The following is a 25,854-nucleotide window of genomic DNA, read 5'->3' on the forward strand; positions in this document are numbered from 1 at the left end:
ATAATGCTTTTCCTGCAGCCACAGAACGACGTGTTACGACTCAAACTGTGCGCAATAGGTTGAATGATGCGCAACTGCACTCTCAACGTCTATAGCGAGGTCCATCTTTGCGGCCACGACACCATGCAGCGCGGTACAGATGGGCCCAACAATAAGCCGAATGGACCAGATGTGTGTGAAATCTTATGGGGCTTAAGTACTAAGGTCATCAGTACCTAAGCTTACACACTACGGAACCTAAATTATCCTAAGGACAAACACACACACCCATGCCCGAGGGAGGACTCGAACTTCCGCCGGGACCAGCCGCACAGACCATGACTGCAGCGCCTGAGAACGCTCGCCTAAGCCCGCGCGGCCAGAATGGATCGCTCAGGATTGGCATCATGTTCTCTTTACCGATGAGTGTCGCATATGCCTTCAACCAGACAATCGTCGGAGATGTGTTTGGGCCGGCCGCTGTGGCCGAGCGGTTCTAGACGTTTCAGTCTGGAACCGCGCGACCGCTACGGTCGCAGGTTCGAATCCTGCCTCGGGCATGGATGTATGTGAAGTGCTTAGGTTAGTTAGGTTTAAGTAGTTCTAAGTTCTAGGGGACTGATGACCTCAGATGTTAAGTCCCATAGTGCTCAGAGCCATTTGACGATGTGTTTGGAGGCTACCCGGTCAGCATGAACGCCTTCCACATACTGTCCAGCGAGTGCAAGAAGGTGCAGGTTCCCTGCTGTTTTGGGGTGGCATTATGTGGGGCCGACGTACGCCGCTGGTGGTCATGGAAAGCGCCGCAACGGCTGTACGATACATGAATGCCATCCCCCGACCGATAGTGCAACCAAATCGGCAGCATATTGGCGAGGCATTCGTCTTCATGGACGACAATTCGCGCCCCCATCGTGTGTATCTTGTGAATGACTTCCTTCAGGATAACGACATCGCTCGACTAGAGTGGTCAGCATGTTCTCCAGACATGAACCATATCTAACATGCCTGGGATAGCTTGGGCTGTTTATGGACGACGTGACCCACCAACCACTCTGAGGGATCTACGCCGCATCGCCGTTGAGGAGTGGGACAATCTGAACCAACAGTGCCTTGATGAACTTGTGGATAGTGTGCCACGACGAAGACAGGCATGCATCAATGCAAGAGGACGTGCTACTGGGAATTAGAGGTGCCGGTGTGTACAGCTGGATCACCACCTCTGAAGGTCTCGCTGTATGGTGGTACAACATGCAGTGTGTGGTTTTCATGAGCAATCAAAAGGGTGGAAATGATGTTTATGTTGATCTCTGTTCCAATTTTCTGTACAGGTTGGGGAACTCTCGGAACTGAGGTGACGCAAAACTTTTTTTGACGTGTGTACATTGCGAGTCTATAAGTTCTTTGCTCGTACACTGGCCGCACCTTCCTACTTTGGATAAATTGAAAGTAATTTACAGATAACGTGGTTTGGGACTTAAACAAAAAAAACAAGCCAAGATGTGAATGTGTATGGTTCCACACTTGGTTTTTTTGAGTCATCTGTAATTGGTTTGTCACGGCCCGCCACGAGTTCCTCTCCTGAACCAACCTTTTCACTTCAGAGCAGCAATTACAACCTAATTCCTCAATTATTTGCTGGATGTATGCCAACCTCTTTCTTCCTCTACAGTTTTTACCCCCTATGGCTCTCTCTAGCACCATGGAAGTTATTCCCTACTGTCTTAACAGATATCCTGTCACCCTGTCCCTTCTCCTTGACAGCGTTTTCTATAGATTCCTTTCCTCGCCGATTCTGCGGAGAATCTCCTCATTCCTAAACGTATCAGTCCACTTAATTTGATTCGTTATACATATTTATAATAAATAATTTTCCTTAGTAAGAGCGATAACTTAGTTAAAGCTTTCTGTTAAGTTTCACTGGTGATATATCTTTTCGCACCTCTTGTATGAGGTAGGCATCGTTGCAGAAACATAGAAATGTGGTGTAATAACACTGGAAAATAAAGTAAAGAATTTATCTAATGTCATAAACACATATAACTTAGAATAGGTAACCTAACTTAGGTTTAGCGTAAGAGTGTATAGCTAACTTACTTATACTACACTAATAAAACTTAGTTCCTCCCGAATAGGCCATGAAGGCCCGAAGGTACCGGCCGGCCGCCGTATCATTCTCAGCCCACAGGCGTCTCTAGATGCGGATAGGGAGGGGCATTTGGTTAGCACACCGCTCTCCCGGCCGCATGTCAGTTTACGAGACTGGAGCCGCTACTTCTCAAGCAAGTAGCTCCTCGATTTGTATCACAAAGGCTGAGTGCACTCCGCTTGCCTACAGTGCACGACAGCCCGGATGGTTACCCATCCAAGTGCTAGCCCAGCCTGACAGCGCTTAACTTGGAAACCGGTTACTACACTAATACCCGAACATATTACCATCAGAAACGTAGCTGTAATTAGCTGAGACGTTAACGTAACATAGCTGAATATTATCCTCTTTTTGTTGAGCAGAACACACGTGGAATCAGTTGAAAAGTTGTTGTAATAGGTGCATCACGACTTTCTATAGTACTTAGACAGCAGGTTGAAATACAATGCCAGAAAAGAAATTAATTTAAAAAGTAGCTGATTTTCGATATCCTTAAAAAACAACCAGTTTTGTAGTGGATGATAGAAAAATGTGTTTACTGGTTGATCCAGTTCGGTGTTAATGTTGAATGTCGGGGACGCTACGTCGGGTGATGTACATCGTTTGTTGAAGACCCTGGCAGGATGCTGACTGTTGTTCTATACAGGAAGTGCGTAGGCTTTAAGCAACGATATGCAGCGCAGAAAATGGATAACATCGTTCTCTGCTGAAGAGCTAGGAAAAATTAAACAATTAGAACGTCCATCCGAAGACATAAAGTCGTAGATTTCTTGGTGCTCTTGTTGAATCACAGTCTGTGTTCTTCTTGTCGCTTAACAACCCTGCGCGAATCGTTGTCTGGTTAATAGTTTCCTTCCATTCTGTTCTCTCATTTACTTTCTTTCTGCTTTCTCTGATCCCACGAGATTTGATGTTTTCATCCACGTCATCCAGCCATCGTTTACGAGGTCTTCATTTTAATCTTCTTCCTATCGGTTTTCATTGGAAGATTTTTTTTGTATGGTTTCCACTGGAAGACTTTCTTTGTAGTTCTGGTGTCCTCCATTCTTAAGAGATGCCCCAGCCAGGCTATTCTTTTATTTTTCATTAGCCTTACAATGTCAGCACTCTGTATGAGACGATCCGACTCATAATTTGTCCTTGCTCCCCAAGAAACACCATTATTTCGTATCCCTCCATAAATTTTCCTCAGTATTCTTCCGTTCAAATATTCTGAGCTGCTGTTAAACAGTGGTGGTTAGTGCTTCACATCCATACATAACTACTGGCCTAATCATAACCTTATATTTAGTCATTTTGAGCTGTCAGTTTACCATCCCAGACATCATTAGCTTCTTAAACATATGGCAAAACCTATTACCACTTAAAATACGGGCTTTTATTTCACTGAACATGGAATTTACTTTCCCCTAGGTATTCAAAATCCTCTACATGCTCAAAATGAAAATCTGCTGCTGTCCACTTATTCAAGTTACTCTCCCCTGTTCTACGGAGTTTCATATACTCAATTTTTAATTCACTAATTTTGAGTCCTATATGCTGTGCAGTTTGTTTCACTTCCACAGCTACTCTCTCCAATGACATCATAGTCTGTAGTCGATGTGATTTTAGTACGGCTGGGATTATACCCAGTACCTCAGCAAGGCAAAGCATTCGGTGGCAGCTGTGTTAAATTACCTGTCATAAATAAGAGGTGCGAAAATAAGATAATGAGATTGATTTTCTTTGCAAGATGTGGCAACCCTGCAGGCTTGCATAGGCACAATATCTTTAACCTTGGTCTATAAGCTGCTTCTAGTCCAAGTGGCACATCGAAGCAACTGCCCAGTCTTGAGTTGTACTGTAATAAGTTAACACGTGTTTGTGTATCTCGTCACGGGAATGGAACCGCATAATATTGCGCAACAGTATGCCATTTCTTTTTGTGCTAAATTGGGTGAAAACGCGACGATATCTTACGGTAAGCTTCAGAAGGCTTTTGGGGAGGAGGTTATGTCAAGAGCTCGTTTTTCGTTGGCATAAAATGTTTAGTGAAGGCAGGACGAATGTTGAAGATGAAGACCGCAGTGGACGACCATCAACCTCACGAACGGACGTCAACTTGGCCAGGGTGCGTGAACTCGTATGATCTGATCGAAGATTATCCGTGAAAATGATTGCAGAAGAACTGAACATCAATCGAGAAACGGTAATTGAAGATCTTGGTATGAGAAAGATTTGTGCAAATGTGCCATCCCATACTGCTCTTTCAGTACAACAATTTTTAACCTCAAAACAAATTTCAGTACTATCACAGCCATCCTATTCACCAGATATCGCTCCGTGAGACTTTTTTCTATTTCCAAGAGTCAAAACGGCGGTCAAGGGACACCATTTTCAAACAACACAAGATGTCCAAAAAGCTGTGACGAGGGTGTTGGAGGATATTGCAGAAGATGAGTTCCAGAAATGTTACCAACAATGGCAGAAGCGCTGGAAAAAGTGTGTGCAATCAGAAGTGAACTACTTTGAAGGAGACAACACTAAACTTGACTAAAGCGGTAAACAACATTTTTTCACATCAGTGTCATCACTTTATTGCCACACCTAGGCCGGCCAGGGTGACCGAGCGGTTCTAGGCGCTACAGTCTGGAACCATGCGACCGCTACGGTCGCAGGTTCGAATCCTGCCTCGGGCATGGGTATGTGTTATGTCCTTAGGTTGGTTAGGTTTAAGTAGTTCTAAGTTCTAGGGGACTGATTACCTCAGAAGTTAAGTCCCATAGTGCTCAGAGCCATTTGAACCATTTTTGAGTCACACCTAGTGATTTCACCATCTGAATAACGAGGAAAATTTCTCTTCCAGTTGCCAATAGAGCAAATAAGGAGACAGTGAAGGAAGTCGGCTTAGCACAACAAAAGATGGGTGTTCTTTATCGCCCCCCTTCACTCTGCAGCTAATTCAGTTACGATACAGTAGATGCGATTTGTGGTTTCCATACTGTGGAAGGCTCGAGAGTCAGAGAGTCTTACCGATTTTTTGCCCCCTGCAATTATATCTGAAAATACGCTTTATTGGTATGTATCGTCTCTCTCTCTCTCTCTCTGTCTCTGTCTGTGTCTGTGTCTGTGTGTGTGTGTGTGTGTGTGTGTGTGTGTGTGTGTGTGTCTGTCTGTCTGTCTCACTGACTCTCCTCGCCGACCCTCTTCAAAATGGTTCAAATGGCTCTGAGCACTATGGGACTTAACATTTGAGATCATCAGTCCCCTAGACTTAGAACTACTTAAACCTAACTAACCTAATGACATCATACACATCCATGCCCGAGGCAGGATTCGAACCTGTGACCGTAGCAGCAGCGCGGTTCCAGACTGAAGCGCCTAGAACCGCTCTTCAGAGATTCATGTGCCATACCACGACATTTTGTATAATGTTCGCAATGTAGTGTGCAATTCCAAAATACGTAATACTTGATTAAAGGCCTGCCCATATTTAGAAAAAAATTCGTGATCTTTCACTAGTGGAAATGATTCGGCAGTGTGAGAAATGCAAAGTTCAACAGTAATTGAAAGTCCACATTTAAATACAGATAAGAAATTTAGATCTGAAGAGGCAATGGCATATGGCACCTAACGGAATCATGCGTAGTACGGCACTGCATTGTTCGACCAACCTTGCTTAGGCACACAATTTAATACAGGGCGCTACCACGGCTCCCGTGTGTTGCAGATGTGGACGAGTGCTCTTCGAACCCCTGTGACCAGCTGTGCACCAACAGCGTCGGCAGCTTCCAGTGTGAGTGCCGCCCAGGCTTCACGCTGCTCGCCGATGGAAAGTCCTGCCGCAGCCAAGGTAACCACCAACACATCTCGTTTTCGAGTTGATCTCGAATACGAGAGAAACGTCCGCTACTTCCCCTCTTGTTTCACGACCCAACAGTAGCGAAACTGTGGAAATAAGAATACTTTTACGAATAGCTGTGATCAAAACAGTCAGGGAATCAGACGGCATACAAGGAACAGTCAAATGAAAACGAGACAGATGGGAAAAAGTAAGTAAATTGTTTACTATTTCACAAGTAATCTTCATCTACATCTACATTTATACTCCGCAAGCCACCCAACGGTGTGTGGCGGAGGGCACTTTACGTGCCAATGTCATTACCTCCCTTTCCTGTTCCAGTCGCGTATGTTTCGCGGGAAGAACGACTGCCAGAAACCCTCCGTGCGCGCTCGAATCTCTCTCATTTCACATTCGTGATCTCCTCGGGAGGTATAAGTAGGGGGAAGCAATTATTCGATACCTCATCCAGAAACGCACCCTCTCGAAACCTGGGCAGCAAGCTACACCGCGATGCAGAGCGCCTCTCTTGCAGAGTTTGTCACTTGAGTTTGCTAAACATCTCCGTAGCGCTATCACGCTTACCAAATAACCTTGTGACGAAACGCGCCGCTCTTCTTTGGATCTTCTCTATCTCCTCCGTCAACCCGATCTGGTACCGATCCCACACTGATGAGCAATACTCAAGTATAGGTCGAACGAGTGTTTTGTAAGCCACCTCCTTTGTTGATGGACTACATTTTCTAAGGACTCTCCCAATGAATCTCAACCTGGTACCCGCCTTACCAACAATTAATTTTATATGATCATTCCACTTCAAATCATTCCGCACGCATACTCCCAGATATTTTACAGAAGTAACTGCTACCAGTGTTTGTTTCGCTATCATATAATCATACAATAAAGGATCCTTCTTTCTAAGTATTCGCAATACATTACATTTGTCTATGTTAAGGGTCAGTTGTCACTCCCTGCACCAAGTACCTATCCGCTGCAGATCTTCCTGCATTTCGCTGCAATTTTCTAATGCTGCAACTTCTCTGTATACTACAGCATCATCCGCGAAAAGCTGCATGGAACTTCCGACACTATCTACTAGGTCATTTATATATATTGTAAAAAGCAATGGTCCCATAACACTCCCCTGTAGCACGCCAGAGGTTACTTTAACGTCTGTAGACGTCTCTCCATTGAGAACAACATGCTGTGTTCTGTTTGCTAAAAACTCTTCAATCCAACCACACAGCTGATCTGATATTCCGTAGGCTCTTACTTTGTTTATCAGGCGACAGTGCGGAACTGTATCGAACGCCTTCCGGAAGTCAAGGAAAATGGCATCTACCTGGGAGCCTGTATCTAATATTTTCTGGGTCTCGTGAACAAATAAAGCGAGTTGGGTCTCACACGATCGCTCTTTCCGGAATCCATGTTGATTCCTACAGAGTAGATTCTGGGTTTCCAGATATGTCATGACACGCGAGCAAAAAACGTGTTCTAAAATTCTTCTACAGATCGATGTCAGAGATATGGGCCTATAGTTTTGCGCATCTGCTCGACGACCCTTCTTGAAAACTGGGACTCCTGTGCTCTTTTCCAATCATTTGGAACCTTTCGTTCCTCTAGAGACTTGCGATACACGGCTGTTAGAAGGGGGGCAAATTCTTTCGCGTACTCTGTGTAGAATCGAATTGGTATCCCGTCAGGTCCAGTGGACTCTCCTCTGTTGAGTGATTTCAGTTGCTTTTCTGTTCCTTGGACACTTATTTCGATGTCAGCCATTTTTACGTTCGTGCGGTGATTTAGAGAAGGAACTGCAGTGCGGTCTTCCTCTGTGAAACAGCTTTGGAAAAAGGTGTTTAGTATTTCAGCTTTACGCGTGTCATCCTCTGTTTCAATGCCATCATCATCATCCCAGAGTGTCTGGATATGCTGTTTCGATCCACTTACTGATTTAACGTAAACCAGAACTTCCTAGGATTTTCTGTCTAGTCGGTACATAGAATTTTACTTTCGAATACACTGAACGCTTCACGCGTAGACCTCCTTACGGTAACTTTGGCATCGTTTAGCTACTGTTTGTCTGAAAGGTTTTGGGTGCGTTTAAACTTGTAGTGAAGCTCGTAACTGTCAATACATTTACCCCACTGTGATACAAGGTGGTCAATATCTTCACGGAAAAACGCTTGGAGTTGCCTACGGAACCGTTAATGTACCCAGGCGCGCACCTCTTCATCCCAAGCAAGTGATGCCCACAACTGACTTTCTTCAGGGCTCCAAAAATATGCAAATCGCATGGGGAGAGATGGAGACTGTATGGAGGATGTGTAAAGGTTTCCCAGCGAAATATCTGCATCGTAGTCGAAACGATCGTGGCAATATGTGGGCAGGCATTATACTACAAAACAATGATGCTGTCCGTCAATATTATTGGGCGTTTGGACTACGCTGCAGAAATTTCACTGTTAAGCCCTTACACAAACTCCATACAGTCTCGATCCCTCCCCATCCGATTTCCATATTTTTGGAGCACTGAAGAAAGACATTCGTGGCCGTAGATTTGCTTTGGACAAAGAGGTGCATGGCTGGATACATGATCATGATTCTGTTGGCACACATTTTTCGATCACGGCATTAACCGTCTTATCTCACAATGTATGAACAGTTATGGGGATTACTTTTGAAACAATAAACAGTTTTGTATTCTATTGTATGTTAACCGGCGACCTAGAAACGACGGAGAGGCTCCGTCCCCACCGCAGCTGCAGTGGTTCAAATGGCTCTGAGCACTATGGGACTCAACTGCTGAGGTCATAAGTCCCCTAGAACTTAGAACTACTTAAACCTAACTAACCTAACGACAACACACACATCCATGCCCGAGGCAGGATTCGAACCTGCGACCGTAGCGGTCGCGCGGTTCCAGACTGTAGCGCCAGAACCGCTCGGCCACCAGCGGCCGGCGCAGCTGCAGTGGTCCACAGCCCCACGACGACTACCGCAGTCCACCTCTCCGCCGCCGCACACCGAAGCCAGGGTTATTGTGCGGTTCGGCCCCCGGTGGACCCCCCAGGGAACGTCTCACACCAGACGAGTGTAACCCCTATGTTTGCGTGGTAGAGTAATGGTGGTGTACGCGTCCGTGGAGATCTTGTTTGCGCAGCAATCGCCGACATAGTGTAACTGCGGCGGAATAAGAGGAACCAGCCTGCATTCCCCGAGGCAGATCGAAAACCAGCTAAAAACCATCCACAGACTGGCCGGTTCGCCGAACCTCGACACAAATCCGCCGGGAGGATTCGTGCCGGGGACCAGGAGCTCCTTCCCGTCCGGAAAGCCGTGCGTTAGACCGCATGGCCAATCGGGCGGGCATAAACAGTTTACTTACTTTTTTCCCATTTTTCTCGTTTTCATTTGACTTCCCGTTACACATTACGAAAAGTTGGGATTATAATTTACTCTGGAGTAACAAATATTATATATCTTTTTTTTTTTAATTCCGAAATACTATCTTCGCGGAGAGCAATGAACTATTTAGTCTCTTTATTACGATGTCCACTTTACACAGCCGTAATAAATATTGTTTATTAAGCCCTACCAATTTCGAAGGGCTCAAAGCTTCGTCAGATACACGAAGTAACCATCGACAAACTCTGCAACCGCAAAATACATTATTTCATAATCATATATCATCATCAAATATGGCTTCAGCTTTGCTGGCAACATAATGTTGCCAGTAAATGTGGAGTCATATTTGATGATGATCCAAGTTTATGTAATAATATACTTTTCAGCTGCTCATTATGTCAGCTGTCAGCTCGTGTGTCGTCCGCCTCCGGTAGCTGAGTGGTCAGCGCGACAGAATGTCAATCCTAAGGCCCGGGTTCTATTCCCGGCTGGGTCGGAGATTTTCTCCCCTCAGGGACTGGGTGTTGTGTTGTCCTAATCATCATCATTTCACCCCCATCGACGCGCAAGTCGCCGAAGTGGCGTCAAATCGAAAGACTTGCACCCGGCGAGCGGTCTACCCGACGGAAGGCCCTAGTCACGCGACATTTCCATTTACCTCGCGTGTCTAATGATGAGGCCTTGAGCACTTCAAAGAAAGGAAAACTGGATTTAACGTCCCTTCCACATCGAGGTCATTAGAGACGGAGCACAAGCTCGGATTGTCTCAAGAATGGAGAAGGAAATCGGCCGTGCCTTTTAAAAGGAACCATCTTGGCATCTGCCTCGGGCGATTTAGGGAAATAACAGAAAACCTAAATCTGGAGGGCTTGAACACTTCGAAATCGATATCGGCTAATAAACAGCGTTGAAAAGGAGCTCTCAGTTTCGTCCAGCGAAATGGAAAGCATAGGATAATATTATTCTAACACTGGTATCATCACGGAATATGGTATTACACTAGGTGATTAAAACTTAAATACAGTGCCAATAATGGAAAATGGAATATCTATACCCTTACTGTTGTGAAGTAGAGAAATCATATTTCCATAGGACACTGGTAAATGGCAGCAAAGACTTTTCTATCGTATTCTGCGTAGGTAGAACACAGATTATGATCACTCGCTCTGGCTGTGATGCAAAGACCGGTGGAACAAACAAGCACGTCCGAAATCTATGATGGCAGAGTTCACGAAGTGAAGGCTTGCCAGAAGCAAAATCTAAAGTGTACAGACAGTCTTCGTAAGAGTGCGCAAACAGTACAAGGAGCATTCCGAATTGAAAACCATAAACACAAGCAAGGACAATCACTCTGATATCAATGGTATGTTTCGAACGCCTCAGCAAATAGCGAGAACTGCTGGACACGTGGGCGTATTTACAGGCAATCTCGCGTCAGTGGATGCTTCCACATGACGTGCTGGCAACTGCAGTAGTACCGTCTGCGGGAGCAAGCTGCAACCATGGTACGAAGCCCAAATATCTCAGAGTCTTCCTCTATATCAACAATGGGTCTGGCGGGGAATCCGAATCATTGTCACATACGAGAAAGAAATCATTCAAGGTGCCTTGCTGTGAAGCACTTAGTTGTTGTTGTCTCAGCGCTTCAATTCTGATTGTTTCCAGAATGAATTTTCATTATGCTGTGGAGTCTCCATTGATTTTGATACTTTCTGACAGATTAAAACAGTGTGCCGGGCCGGGACTCGAAGCTGAGACCTGTGCCTTTAGCGAGCACTGCACGAGTGATCTATCAACTGAGCTATCCACGCACGACTCACGTCGCCCCATCACAGCTTTAGTTTCTCCAGTACCTCTCATTTACTTTCCAAACTTCACAGAGATACTGGCGGAACTAAACCTGTGAGGGCGAATCGAGAGTCATGCTTGGATACTTCAGTCAATTAGTGGAAAAAAACTCAATAGAGCACTTGCCCGCGAATGCCTAAGTTCCCATGTTGGAGTCCCGATCCAGCACACAGTTTTTATCTGCCAGAACGTTCCACAACTGTATTTGACTGACCGAATATTTCATTCTGCAACAGAGAGCGTACTGTTTCGAAATTTCCCATCATATTAAAAATATGTACTGGACTGCGACCTTACCTTCTAGGGGCAGTGCTCTTACTAGAGTGCTACAGCGGCGTGGACTAACCGCGTGGCCCGCACGCCCTGTGGGGTACGAGTGAGAGAGTGAATGCGCTTGGCGAACGTTGACGGAAGTTGCCTAAGATTGACGATGCTAATGACAGTCAAGTGAGCGCATGTACGCCGGCCACGCGGCTGGCCCAACCGTATGAGAGCTTGTTCTTATCCACGCGGATTTCATGCAACTGCTCTCACTTGCACATTGGTTGCGAGTTTGCAGTGTGTACATGCGCTTGGCCTAGCACCAGATTCGGGAGAAATTTATGAAATGAAAAATAACGAATACAGATGTGTCCTCGGAGTCTTTCGCTACGGCATACATGAATAAAACGTTCTCGGTTTTCAAGCCGCGTCAGTTCGAATAAAATTCTCGAGCTTTCGATGAACATCTCCCAAATATGCATGATGACGTCATCAGCAGCCAATCAGATAGCCCCAATGTGGCGCGCGTGCGTAAGTCGACCCGGACAGCTAGCGGAGCTATTGCCCTTGGCAGCACCGGTGACGTCAAGTGGCGCCAGGGACAGGCGCAACGTTTGAAACTGCCGCTCCTGCGTCGCGCATCTGTCTTTGCTTTCTTTCGATGTCCAACGCCCGCCCCCATGCCCTGCTGAGTATGTAGCCCTCGTATATTTTGACATTGTTGTTGTTTAAACGAATCTCGGCCGCTTCCTTTATAACGGAGTCCCAATATGTAGATGTATGATCCAACACTTTTGTATTTTCGAAGTGTATTTTATGTCCATTTTCTAGGCAATGCTCCGCTATGGCCAACTTGTCAAGCTCCCTTTTTTTAATATGGCGCTTGTGCTCAGTACAACGTTCCGCAACCGTGCGAATTGTTTGTCCGATATACATGCTGCCATATTCACAGTGTACACCATACACGCCGGACACTCGAAGAGCAATGTCGTCCTTAACAGGGCGCAACATATCTCGTATCTTGTGGGCGGGCCGGAACACTGGTCTTAGCCCATGTATCTGCAGCAGACGTCCTAACTTGCTGCTAGTTGCTCCACAATATGGCAGTAACGCAATCCGTTTGGCCTCTTCTACTGATTCACCAGATGTCTTTCGTCGGTGGCCCTTGAAAGCGTTTGCGATGTCTCTTTTGCTGTATCCATTTTCCCCGAAAACACGTTTTAAGTTCTGCAATTCAGACGGAAGGTGGTCGTCGTCAGAGATAATCTTGGCTCTATGAACCAACGTGTTCAGGACCGCTTTCTTGTGTACAGGGTGGTGGAAACTATTGGCGTTCGACTACCGATCAGTGTGTGTTGGTTTCCGGTACACTGAATGACCAAGCTGGCCTCCTGCCTTCCGCTCAACCAAAACATCCAAGAATGGTAGTTTGCCGTGCTTCTCCATCTCTATAGTAAAATTAATGTTGGGATGGACACCATTCATGTGACCGACGAACTCCTGTAGTGTATCTTCACCATGAGGCCATATCAGGAAGGTGTCATCAACATATCGTAGAAAGCAAGACGGCCGTAATGTCGCAGTTTGCAGTGCCTGCTCCTCGAAGTGATCCATGAAGAAATTTGCGACTGCTGGAGACAGTGGTGATCCCATGGCTCTGACGTCCACCATCTCATAATATTCATCGCAGTACAAAAGTACGTTGTCGTTCCATCTGGAATCATTAAGTTGTTCCATCACGTCTTAACGACAACGTGGTTTCCAGAGTATAGATGTAAATGTACATGTACATGTAGAATAGACTCAAGACCTGCCCTAACAGCTTACTTTCTGACAGTCTCTTTCACCTACTTTCCAAACTTCACAGAGGCTCACCTGCATCTGAACTAGCACCCTTGGAAGACGCGTTGCCCGTTAGCACTCGTTTCAGGATATTCGTCTGCCACCAGTAATTTAGGATGAATCTTCGATGGTGTCAAGTTCCTGTGCTGCGAATCATCAGGCAAATGGCTGAATGACATTAAGCTAAAGATCCTGAAATGAGTGCCAACAAGCAGTACATCAAGAACCGGTCACGAAAGCCTCGACTGTTTTCTACTCATAGAAGAAATTATATTGCAGAGAAATCGCTAAGCCTCAGCCTAGGAGTTGTTTTCAGAATGAAGGGAGGATAAGGTTTAATACACCATTGATAAAGAAGTCAATAGAGGCAGCGCACAAACTTGGATTGGGCAGGTAATAGGCAATGTCCTTTTTAAGATTACCATCCCAGCATTTAGCTCGACTAATTAAGAAAACCACAGAAAATCTACATCTGCATGGCCAGATCGAGATTTGAGCCGCTGTCCCCCCGAATATGAGTCCAATGTCTTATTACTACACCACCTCACTAAGTTATCCGAATAAATGGTGCAATATTTGACTTCCTGTATAAGTGGAAAAATGGCTGAAACTCACACTTTGGGTTGTTTTCAGAAAAAAAAATTTAACTGTGTTGGACTTACTGAATCACTGAAGTCTTATTCCAGCATGACATTTTGTGATGTAAACACTGTAGGCGTTCCGGAATGGTGTCTACGAGCTCAGTTAGTCCAGTGGACTGAGTTTCAATAAGGTCATATTGTGTGTCTGTCCAACACAACAGACCTGATAAGCTAACCAGACAAAGTGTTACTTTCCTCTTTAAAAGAGCAGACTGGTCACTTTGGGGCACTGTAGGTGGTGTAGAGGTAATACCAGGTGATCATCTGGTCATCGAACACTGACATAATTCATATTAGTGACAAGGTGTGTATGTGTGTCAGTCAGCTGTACGGAATCAGTGCAATAAGAAGAAGGGAATTTAGATGTGACGAAATGGCACAAAGGAACTGTAATGTTTGGACATGCCCAAGGACACAGGTGCCAGATCTATTGGTGCATCCTGTCCAATGTGTCATTGTGGACTGTACAAAGTACCAACAAGGAATAATACACTATTTGCAACCATGTAACATGGAGTAAGAACAGTGGATATAAAAAGATTCTGACACGGACCAGAGATAAGTCTCACGCCTCATCAGTGACAATTAGTTTGAAGACTTGACAGGAATTACTGCCGCCAGCTAATGCAGGCACATCTCAACCAGTTTCTGAGAGAACGCTGAGAATGACACTAAATGCAATTGACATTAGGGGTCACACACCCTCGTAAATGACCATTGATAACAGTAGGAAATAAAGCTGCAAATCTTCAGTGAGCAAAACAACACAGAAATTGGGCAGTAGCTGACTTGTAAGCATGGAGTGTGGTCCAACCAGTCCTGACTTTGGTTCTTTTCCAAAGGAAGTAAGGTGTCAATCAGCAGTCCAGTCAGGTGTTTAAACTGCAATGTGTAAAGAGCTATTTCAGGCCAGAGTTGGTTGTGTGATGTTTACACAATGTTTCTTTGGACTATGATTTGGCCCTACTCATTCAGGCGACGATTAATATGTACCAAGAACTTTATGTCAACATTCTTGGTGACCGCGTGTTGCCGTTTCTTCCACATATTGATGAGTATGCCATGGGCATTTCCCTTCAAAGTTCCTAGTTTGATGAACACCCTTTCATACCTCAACTGACCCACCAAATTGCCAGTTTCAATCCCATAGACAATGTCTGTGACTATTTGGAACAGAGGATGAGATGTAACAATCAACATTCCTGCTTAAACTGCGGTGTTCCTGGATCTAATCCCCAATGAATGGCTTCAACTGGATATGGCATACCAGATAAACCTTGTTGATTCTCTTCCTCGCCAAACTGAGGCCATTATCAAGGCCAGAGACAATGTTACATGGTATTAGCATGATGTCTGTTGGGAGAGACTACTGCAATTTTTGTCTGATATGTTCGTCTTAGCTATGTATCAATGCTGTTTCCTTCGGTAAAAGGAAGTTACACAGATTCGTCATTCTAGTTCCAAACAGCAGCAGGATGTAGATTCGTGTGGATAGCCACTTCTAAAGATCATTACTTGTTTGACTGAATACTCCCACTGTGAAGTGCATTGCAGAATACGTTTCACTTCTCACACATGGCTCGAGTTGAACACATTCCATTCAAGAGACAGGACATTTTATTAGACCTGCATGCCTAAGCACACGTTCTGTACTGTTATGAGAAATCGTTTCATGCATTTTGTAACAACTATTTTTGTAATATTGTCTTCTTCCAGTTACCGATAACATTCGGCAGTTGTGTAACATTTCTTCCTGATGAGAAGTACCATGGGTAAGTTATGGATTACTTAAAAATGGTAATAATGCTTTCAATCCTGAACCATTAAATTTTGTTATATTTCGTTTAAAGAGGGAAGCAAAATTTAACCTATCAGTATTAGTCCATAGTGGTCCCTTTACTTGTAAATATATATTTAGCATTAGATGCATAGGCACTCCCTTTTGAAAATCTCGGGGTATGCTCATCATGTCACACTTCGAAACGCACATTTACCCCCTATATAATTATAGTAAACGTAAATGCTACAAAAGTAACTTAAATTATATGATCACTTGCGTAGATAGGGAGAGACTGGAACATGCTCTTCCTGACAGTTGTTTTGCTGATGAATTCGTTGAATTGAGGTTGGCAACTGACTAGAATAAAATAATAACTGGATCATTTTAGCGACCTCCCAATTCAGATGATACAATTGCTGAAAGGTTCAAAGAAAACTTCAGTTTAATTTCAAACATATATCCAACACATACAATTATAGCTGGTGGTGACTTTAATAAACCCTCGATACGTTGGCGAAAACGTATGTTTAAATCTGGAGGTTTGCATAAAACATCGTCCGAAATTGTGCTAAACGCATTTTCTGAAAATTATTTCGAGCAGTAACGGTTGCGAAAACACACTTGATCTCTTAGCAACAAACAATCATGAGCTAATAACGAATATCAAAACGGATACAGGGATTAGTGAACACAGGGTTGTCGTAGCGAGACTGAATATTGTAAACCCCAAATTCTCCAAAGATATACCTGCTCAAAAAAAGCAGATAAAAAATCGCTTGGCGCCTTCCTGGGAGACAATCTCCACTCCTTCCAAATTAACAATGTAAGTGTAGACCAGTTGTGGCTTGAACTATAAGAAATAATATCGACAGCAATTGAGAGATTTTTACCAAGTAAATTAACAAACGACGGAGCTGATTCCCCGTGTTACACAAAACTGGTTAGAACACTGTTGCAGAAAAAACGAAAAGCATGCCGAATTTATACGAACGCAAAATCTCCAAGATTGGCGATCTTTTACAGAAGCTCGAAATTTAGTGCGGACATCAGTGTGAAATGCTTATAATAGTTTCACATCGAAACTTTGTCTCGAAACCTGTCAGAAAATTCAAGGAGTTTCTCGTAGTACGTAAAGTATACTACCGGAAATGCTATCGACGACAATGCTGCAAAAGCAGAGCTACTAAACACAGCCTTTCGAAATTCCTTCATCAAATAAGAAAAAATAAATATTCCAGAATTCGAATCGAGAGCAGCTGCCAACATTAGTAACTCAGACATAGATATCTTCGGAGTAGTGAAGCAACTCATATCACTTAACAAAAGCAAGTCTTCCGGTCCAGACCGTATACCAGTTAGATTTCTTACATAGCGTGCTGACGCAGTAGCCCCATACTTAACAATCATATACAACTGCTCGCTCGATGAAAGATCGGTATCCAAAGACTGAAAAGTTGCACAGGTCACACCAATATTCAAGAAAGGTGGTAGGAGTAATCCATTAAATTACAGACCCATATCATTAACGTCGATATGCAACATATGGTGTGTCCGAACATAAGAATTACCTCGAAGAAAACGGTCTATTGACCTGCAATAAACACGGATTTAGAAAACATTATTCTTGTGAAACGCAAGTAACTCTTGATACACACCAAGTGTTGAGTGCTACTGACAAAGGATTTCAAACTGATTCCATATATCTAGATTTCCGGAAGGCTTTTGACACTGTACCACACGAGCGGCTTATAGCAAAATTGCGTGCTTATGGAATATCGTCTCGGTTCTGTGTATGGAATCGTTATTTCCTGTCAGAGAGGTCACGGTTCGTGGTAACTGACGGAAACTCATCGAGTAAAACAGACGTAATTTCTGGGGTTCCATAAGGTAGTGTTATAGGCCCTCTGCTGTTCCGTATCTATATAAATGATTTAGGATACAATCTGAGCAGCGATCTTAGGTTGTTGGCACATGATGCTGCCGTTTATCGTGTAGTAAACTCATTTGCAAGATCAAAACAAATTGCAAAACGATTTAGAAAAGATATCTGAATGGTGCGAAAATTGGCAATTGACCCCAAATAGTGAAAAGTGTGAGACCATCCACATGAGTGCTAAAAGGAAACCGTTAAACTTCGGTTACATGAAAAATCAGTCAAATCTAAGGGCCGTAAATTCAACTAAATACCAAGGAATTACAATTACAAACAATTTAAACTGAAAAAAAACGCATAGAAACTGCTGTCAGGAGGCAAACCAGAGACCGCTTTTTATTGGCAGAACACTCAGAAAATGTAACAGATTTACCAAAGAGACTGCCTACACTACGCTTGTTCGTCCTCTTTTGGAGTATCGCTGCATGGTCTGTGATCCTTACCAAATAGGATTAACGAAGAACATCGAGAAAGTTCAAAGGAGAGCAGCACATTTTGTACTGTCGCGAAATAGAGGATAGAGTGTCACTGACATGATACAGGATTTGGGGAGGACACCATTAAAACAAAGGCGTATTTCGTTGCGGCAGAATCTTCTCATGAAATTTCAATCACTAACATTCTCCTCCGAATGCGAAAATATTTTGTTGGCGCCGACCTACATATGGAGAAACGATCGTCATGATAAAATAAGGGTAATCGGAGCTCGCACGGAAAGATATAGGTGTTTATTTTTTCCGCGCGCTGATCGAGATAGGAATAACAGAGAATTATTGTGAAGGTGATTCGATGAACGCTTTGACAGACACTTAAGTGTGACTTGCAGAGTATCCATGTAGATGTAGATGCAGATTCAGCTCCCTTGCGAGATCAGAATCGATGTTCAATAATGCTACATGAATTAACCCGTCATGGGTCATGGTTCATGATGGCTCTGGTGTAAGTTTTCAGTCTTTGAAGTGCAGAAAACGAACGTTCTGCAGTACATGTGTCGTTAAAAGAAGTCGCAATAATTGTACGTATTCTGGTATCGTGTTATACAGACTTATATTCTATAAGCACTTGTCGTCCTCTGTCCTAATCAAGTACTGCGCTACGCTTTCAAAGCTATCTAATTTAACATTAAGCTGATTTACCTCATCCAGCAAAATATCGCGATGAAGAGTCAATCTTATACAGTCGAGATAGTCCCCGTAAAAAGGACTAATGTAACTACTGTCTTCTTTACCTACTCAAAACTGTTCTATTTTGACAAGGTGACATTGTTTTGGGTGGAAATCTCCTTTTAAACCCGCCTACTGTTTGATGCATTACCTAAAAAATAAAATTCGAAACTTTTCTTGAAATTATGATGAATTATGTTTTTCACAACTTCCCAATTTTGAAGGCACTTTCTAGGGCATGAAAACAGTGGAGGGACTTAATTGCAATGCATCTCATTTTTCTTTGGTGCGTTCCCAAAGCGATATGAATATATCTGTATTTCTAGCTCCTTCTATTGAAGATAAAACAGCATCTACAGAATTTCGAGCAAGGTGGAAATTCAATGAAGCTTTTTGAAGTACTGCATTATGTATTTCTACTCTTTGAAATACAAAAATTAGCATGTTGGTATGAAACAGGGTTTCAAATTTTTGAAGACTTTTAGAAATCCTTTATCTTTTGCATCAGCATCGTTTCTTTCATCTTGCGTATCACTAAGAAATTGCAAAAGAACCTCATAATTATTATCTATGCACAACGGAGACACAACACCAAGTGATCTCCATCGGTAGTACAGGCATCACTGCACAACTCGCATGCACCACCTCCTTGGGCACCTCGACCAACTTCATAGCCATGAGTATCTGAAATCAACTGTTTAAGATTTCCGAATTTTCCTAGCGTCTTGGGTGAACCACGGATAAATCAAATCAAATCTTAGAGAATTGACGGAATATCTCTTAATACTGGAATGGTATTAAATGAGTCCTGAACAGCTAAATTTAGGGAATGTGCGAAGCAGTGAACGTAAATAGCCTTGGGTTCAGTTTCTTTTATCCGTGACTGTAATCCTCGCAGACAACGGCTAACGTTTGTTGCGCCATCATAGCACTGCCAACGACAATTGTTGTTACCAGACACATAATATCTTAATAATATATCCTTCACAGATTTAAACAGGGTATTTGAATCAATAAATGGGAGCTCACAAAAACCATAAAACAACTCACGAACAACAAAATTTTGATCAACAGTACGAAAACAGACATCTGCTGTCTGATATATCGGATGTCTCGTCCGACATTAATGTATACAAATCATGTTCTTTTCTTTGTTGAATCAAAATTCTCTGAAAAGAAATTCTTATCAATGTTGTAATTTCATTAATCATGTCATGATATACTGGAACGTAATTTCAGAAGATTGACAAAATTAGAAGACTCGTCAACATGATCACGTAAGGCCAATCCTTGGCAAACTAAGAACATCATTGAAGTAAAAATTTTCCTTAAACAAATTGTAGCCGCCTGCATTTCTTTTGTTTTAGAATGGCTAACTTACGCTTTTTCCATAGAATTATTTGTACTAACTGAATACATATGCAAATTACTTTTTATCATGAGATTTAAGTCGGTTTAGGGTAACGGATCAGTTCTTAAAGCTGTACTTAACGAATGCATTATAGTAATCCTTGTTCACAGTAACAGTTTTTGGAGGCACTCTCTTGTTTCCACGACGTAGACCTACACAGCAAAAATAAACTCTGTCATCTTTTTCGTCATGCTGAATCCATGTATATAATTTTATCCTTTTTTTTTTTTTTTTTTTTTTTTTTTTTTTTTTTTTTTTTTTTTTTTTTTGGCCACTTTCAGTGCCGGTATAATTTTTCGTGGAATTTCAGAGATTTCAATGTCAGGCTGAATGCATTATAGTAATCCTTGTTCACAGTAACAGTTTTTGGAGGCACTCTCTTGTTTCCACGACGTAGACCTACACAGCAAAAATAAACTCTGTCATCTTTTTCGTCATGCTGAATCCATGTATATAATTTTATCCTTTTTTTTTACTGCTACACGCTGTGGATTCGATATCACCATCACGATTATCAGTCGAAGTCCTTTTGTATTTCACTATATACTCATCCATTTTAACGATTTGGTCACGCAAGACATGAAGACAATATAATTCCAAGCACTGGTGACGCAGATCAAACAGAACTCAAACTAACGTGTAGCGGTCTACACGTTCTGGGTTCTGACTATTAATATCTCGTTGTTCGTTCAATTATCGAAGTCTGGAAATTCAAATTCAGCCTAAGTTACATTATATCAAACATGATTTCACTAGAAAAAATTTCTCGCTGGCTGTTGCCTTTCGTGATCGTTGCAGAGCTGCCAAGTAAGGCACAAAGAACTTCGCCATTGTCATTACTATGTCTGATTGGAATACTCTCTTTCAAATTCTGAAGGTGGCAGGGGTAAAATACAGGGAGCGAAAGGCTATTTACAATTTGTACAGAAAGCAGATGGCAGTTACAAGAGTCGAGGGGTATGAAAGGGAAACAGTGGTTGGGAGGAGAGTGGGACAAGGTTGTAGCCTATCCCCGATGTTATTCAATCTGTGTATTGAGCAAGCAATAAAGCAAACATAAGAAAAGTTAGGAGTAGGTATTAAAATCCTTGGAGAAGAAATAAAAACTTTGAGGTTCGCCGATGACATTGTAATTCTGTCAGAGACAGCAAAGGACTTGGAAGAGCAGCCGAATGGAATGGACAGTATCTTGAAAGGAGGGTATAAGGTGAACATCAACAAATGCAAAACGAGGATAATGGAATGTAGTCGAATTAAGTCGGGTGATGCTGAGGGAAGTAGATTAGAAAATGAGGCAAAGTAGTAAATAAGATTTGCTATTTGGGGAGCAAAATAACTGATGATGGTCGAAGTAGAGAGGGTATAAAATGTAGACTGGCAATGGCAAGGAAAGCGTTTCTGAAGAAGAAAAATTTGTTAACATCGAGTATAGATTTAAATGTCAGGAAGTCGTTTCTGAAAGTATTTGTATGGAGTGTAGCCACGTATTGAAGTGAAACGTGGACGATAAATAGTTTAGACAAGAAGAGAATAGAAGCTTTCGAAATGTGGTGCTACAGAAAAATGCTAAAGATTAGATGGGTATATCACATAACTAATGAGGAGGTATTGAATAGAATTGGGGAGAAGACGAGCTTGTGGCACAACTTGACTAGAAGAAGGGATCGGTTGGTAGGACAAGCTCTGAGACATCGAGGGATCACCAATTTAGTATTGGAGGGCAGCGCGGAGAGTAAAAATCGTAGAGGGAGACCAAGAGATGAATACACTAAGCAGATTTAGAAGGATGTAGGCTACAGTAGGTACTGGGAGATGAAGAAGCTTGCACAGGATAGAGCAGCATGGAGAGCTGCACCCAACCAGTCTCAGGAATTAAGACCACAACAACAACAACATGTCCATTTACTATATGCTTCAGCCAGGAGCGGTGAGGTACTCTTTGCAGCAGGTATGTGGGCTCTTTGGTAAAGATTACTTTAAAACAAGCAGCTAATTAAATATTATTAGATGTCCTTTGTGTGAAATGCTGGAATAGCCTATACTTAAGACTTGCACACATATGAACTTTCCAGGGAACATCACAGCAACAGAAGCGAGAGACCTGATGGACTTTGAATTTATTTCTGAGAGGCTGGAAGAAAGAGTAACAGCCATTGAAAAAGTAAGTGGAAGAATGAATTCAAAATTGGTGTTATAGGAACCATACAGATTATTTAATTTATATTCCTGTGTCATAGTTTGCAAAAAAGAGAGAAACTGGTAAGTCCTGGAGCTATTTAGAATCTTGACTGACACTTTCACAAATAAATGAAGTGTTGATTGATACTAAATCATCTCTTAAATCAAATGAGTACCAAATGAATCCTTGTCTTCCATTAGAAATACACTCCTGGAAATGGAAAAAAGAACACATTGACACCGGTGTGTCAGACCCACCATACTTGCTCCGGACACTGCGAGAGGGCTGTACAAGCAATGATCACACGCACGGCACAGCGGACACACCAGGAACCGCGGTGTTGGCCGTCGAATGGCGCTAGCTGCGCAGCACTTGTGCACCGCCGCCGTCAGTGTCAGCCAGTTTGCCGTGGCATACGGAGCTCCATCGCAGTCTTTAACACTGGTAGCATGCCGCGACAGCGTGGACGTGAACCGTATGTGCAGTTGACGGACTTTGAGCGAGGGCGTATAGTGGGCATGCGGGAGGCCGGGTGGACGTACCGCCGAATTGCTCATCACGTGGGGCGTGAGGTCTCCACAGTACATCGATGTTGTCGCCAGTGGTCGGCGGAAGGTGCACGTGCCCGTCGACCTGGGACCGGACCGCAGCGACGCACGGATGCACGCCAAGACCGTAGGATCCTACGCAGTGCCGTAGGGGACCGCACCGCCACTTCCCAGCAAATTAGGGACACTGTTGCTCCTGGGGTATCGGCGAGGACCATTCGCAACCGTCTCCATGAAGCTGGGCTACGGTCCCGCACACCGTTAGGCCGTCTTCCGCTCACGCCCCAACATCGTGCAGCCCGCCTCCAGTGGTGTCGCAACAGGCGTGAATGGAGGGACGAATGGAGACGTGTCGTCTTCAGCGATGAGAGTCGCTTCTGCCTTGGTGCCAATGATGGTCGTATGCGTGTTTGGCGCCGTGCAGGTGAGCGCCACAATCAGGACTGCATACGACCGAGGCACACAGGGCCAACACCCGGCATCATGGTGTGGGGAGCGATCTCCTACACTGGCCGTACACCACTGGTGATCGTCGAGGGGACACTGAATAGTGCAAGGTACATCCAAACCGTCATCGAACCCATCGTTCTACCATTCCTAGACCGGCAAGGGAACTTGCTGTTCCAACAAGACAATGCACGTCCGCATGTATCCCGTGCCACCCAACGTGCTCTAGAAGGTGTAAGTCAACTACCCTGGCCAGCAAGATCTCCGGATCTGTCCCCCATTGAGCATGTTTGGGACTGGATGAAGCGTCGTCTCACGCGGTCTGCACGTCCAGCACGAACGCTGGTCCAACTGAGGCTCCAGGTGGAAATGGCATGGCAAGCCGTTCCACAGGACTACATCCAGCATCTCTACGATCGTCTCCATGGGAGAATAGCAGCCTGCATTGCTGCGAAAGGTGGATATACACTGTACTAGTGCCGACATTGTGCATGCTCTGTTTCCTGTGTCTATGTGCCTGTGGTTCTGTCAGTGTGATCATGTGATGTATCTGACCCCAGGAATGTGTCAATAAAGTTTCCCCTTCCTGCGACAATGAATTCACGGTGTTCTTATTTCAATTTCCAGGAGTGTAGTATCATCTGGGACACTCAATCACGTCATGAACCAGCTGTTTTTTTAATGCTGTAATTTTTGCAATCTACCCAAACGTTACTACTGAAATGGGTAGTACCTAACTTACACAAGTGCTGCTAACATCTGTAATTCACAATTTGAAGTAACAGACATCAATGTTGTAGTGCTAATATCCCAACAAGTTGCAAAGGTGGGTCTGTTCACGTGGATGGCAGTCCTTACATACACTGTTGAAGAGAAAAAGTACACCATTTTAGAGGTTTCCATTTCACACAAGATTTATTGTTGCAACAATACATATGAAGCACATGAAATGATTACATTTACAGATCAACAGTGCAAGCGGTTCTGAAGCACAAGGTAGGGACCCATGCTGAACCATCCATGTTAGTACATGTTGTGTAGCCTCCTTGGGGTGGCAATGCAGATGCTTATTCTGACATCCAGACGATTGTACAGATGGTGAATACTGTCCCAGGATGTGCCATTCCACACCTGCTCGACATGTTCACATAGTTCTGTAAGAGTTGTTGGTTGACGAGTCTCACAAGTCACTTCTTGTCCCATCATGTCCCACACATTCTTGATTGAAGAGAAGTCTGGAAATTGCTGCACATCTTGCAGAGTGCATTGAGTTTCACAGGCAGTGTGTGGGGAAGCATTATCGTGTTGGAACAACACATCACCTTCCTGTTGCAAGAAGGACAAAAGAACAGGTCTAACAGCATTCTGCACATACGAGGTCTGGCTAGTGTCCCCTCCATAAATACCAAAGGGGAACAAGAGTTGTAGCTTATCACATCCTAGACCATAAGGCTTAGTGTGGGGCCAATGTGTCTATAATGATTGCACCCTATGACACAGCACTCACCAGATCTATGTTGTATGCACAAACAACCATCACTTGTGTGCAGGCAGAATCGGCTTTCATCACTGAAGACCACGGCGCACCATTCCATGTTCCAAGTGATCCACCATTCCATGTTCCAAGTGATCCTCTGATGGTACCAATCAACCTGTGCATGTCGATGCTTTGGAGGGCTAGAGGTGTGGGTGCCTGTAGATACACTGGTAATGACTGGTTCGCAACAGTCTGTGTTGACACATGCGGGCTCACAGGTCCTCTTATCTGTGCTGTGGTGGCTGTAGGACCTGCCACTGCTGCCTTTACAATATGATGATAACGGCAGTTGTCTGTGCTCCTTGGACGGCCAGAACCTTATCGACAGGTGTGAGAATGTTCACGTGACCACTGATAGCATCATCACTGCACAACTGACACAGCACATCCAACTTTTGTAGCAGTTCTCCAAAAGGACATCCCACCACTCGGAAGGCCACAATTTGATGCCTGTCAAACTCAGTCGTTGGCTGTAGGAAGCACAAGTGCATCTCTGCGTTCACATCACACTGAGCCTTCTGGCTATGATCATTCCATATTAAAGAGTAGACACCGACAGTGTTACTATGCTATCTATTGACAGACTATGTTTGAAATCATTATCAGTACATCTACTATTTACCAGGTAACATATGCCATCATCAGATCCACATCAATGCCGTCTTCTCAGGTGTATTTTTTTTTTTTTTTTTCGGCAGTGTATGTCATGCTGAAGGTAACATCTTTTATGATGACAGACCATGTCATTTTCTGATTCAGTTTCTTCTAGTCAGTCAATGTTTCGACCCCTTGGCTGGTACCTTCTTGAAGATCCTGTGTATTGGCAGTTAGCTGAACACTGTCAAAGACCAGCATCATCTGCTCTAACAAAATGGAATTTTCCTGCACTTATGCTGAAGAAATGGGTGTAT

At 43.7% G+C, this 25,854-nt stretch overlaps 1 protein-coding gene across 1 annotated transcript in view; it reads left to right on the plus strand.

Moving 5' to 3' along the window:
- The window catches only part of LOC124625300 (epidermal growth factor-like protein 8), a 188,889-nt gene that overhangs the window by 142,833 nt on the left and 20,202 nt on the right, over positions 1–25,854 (plus strand). The window contains exons 7-8 of the mRNA XM_047149164.1: positions 5,838–5,960; positions 22,305–22,393. Coding sequence (XP_047005120.1) covers positions 5,838–5,960; positions 22,305–22,393 — 212 coding nt within the window. The remainder of the gene's footprint in view (positions 1–5,837; positions 5,961–22,304; positions 22,394–25,854) is intronic.

The sequence above is a fragment of the Schistocerca americana genome, chromosome 1 (assembly GCF_021461395.2).
Source record: "Schistocerca americana isolate TAMUIC-IGC-003095 chromosome 1, iqSchAmer2.1, whole genome shotgun sequence".
NCBI lineage: Eukaryota > Metazoa > Arthropoda > Insecta > Orthoptera > Acrididae > Schistocerca > Schistocerca americana.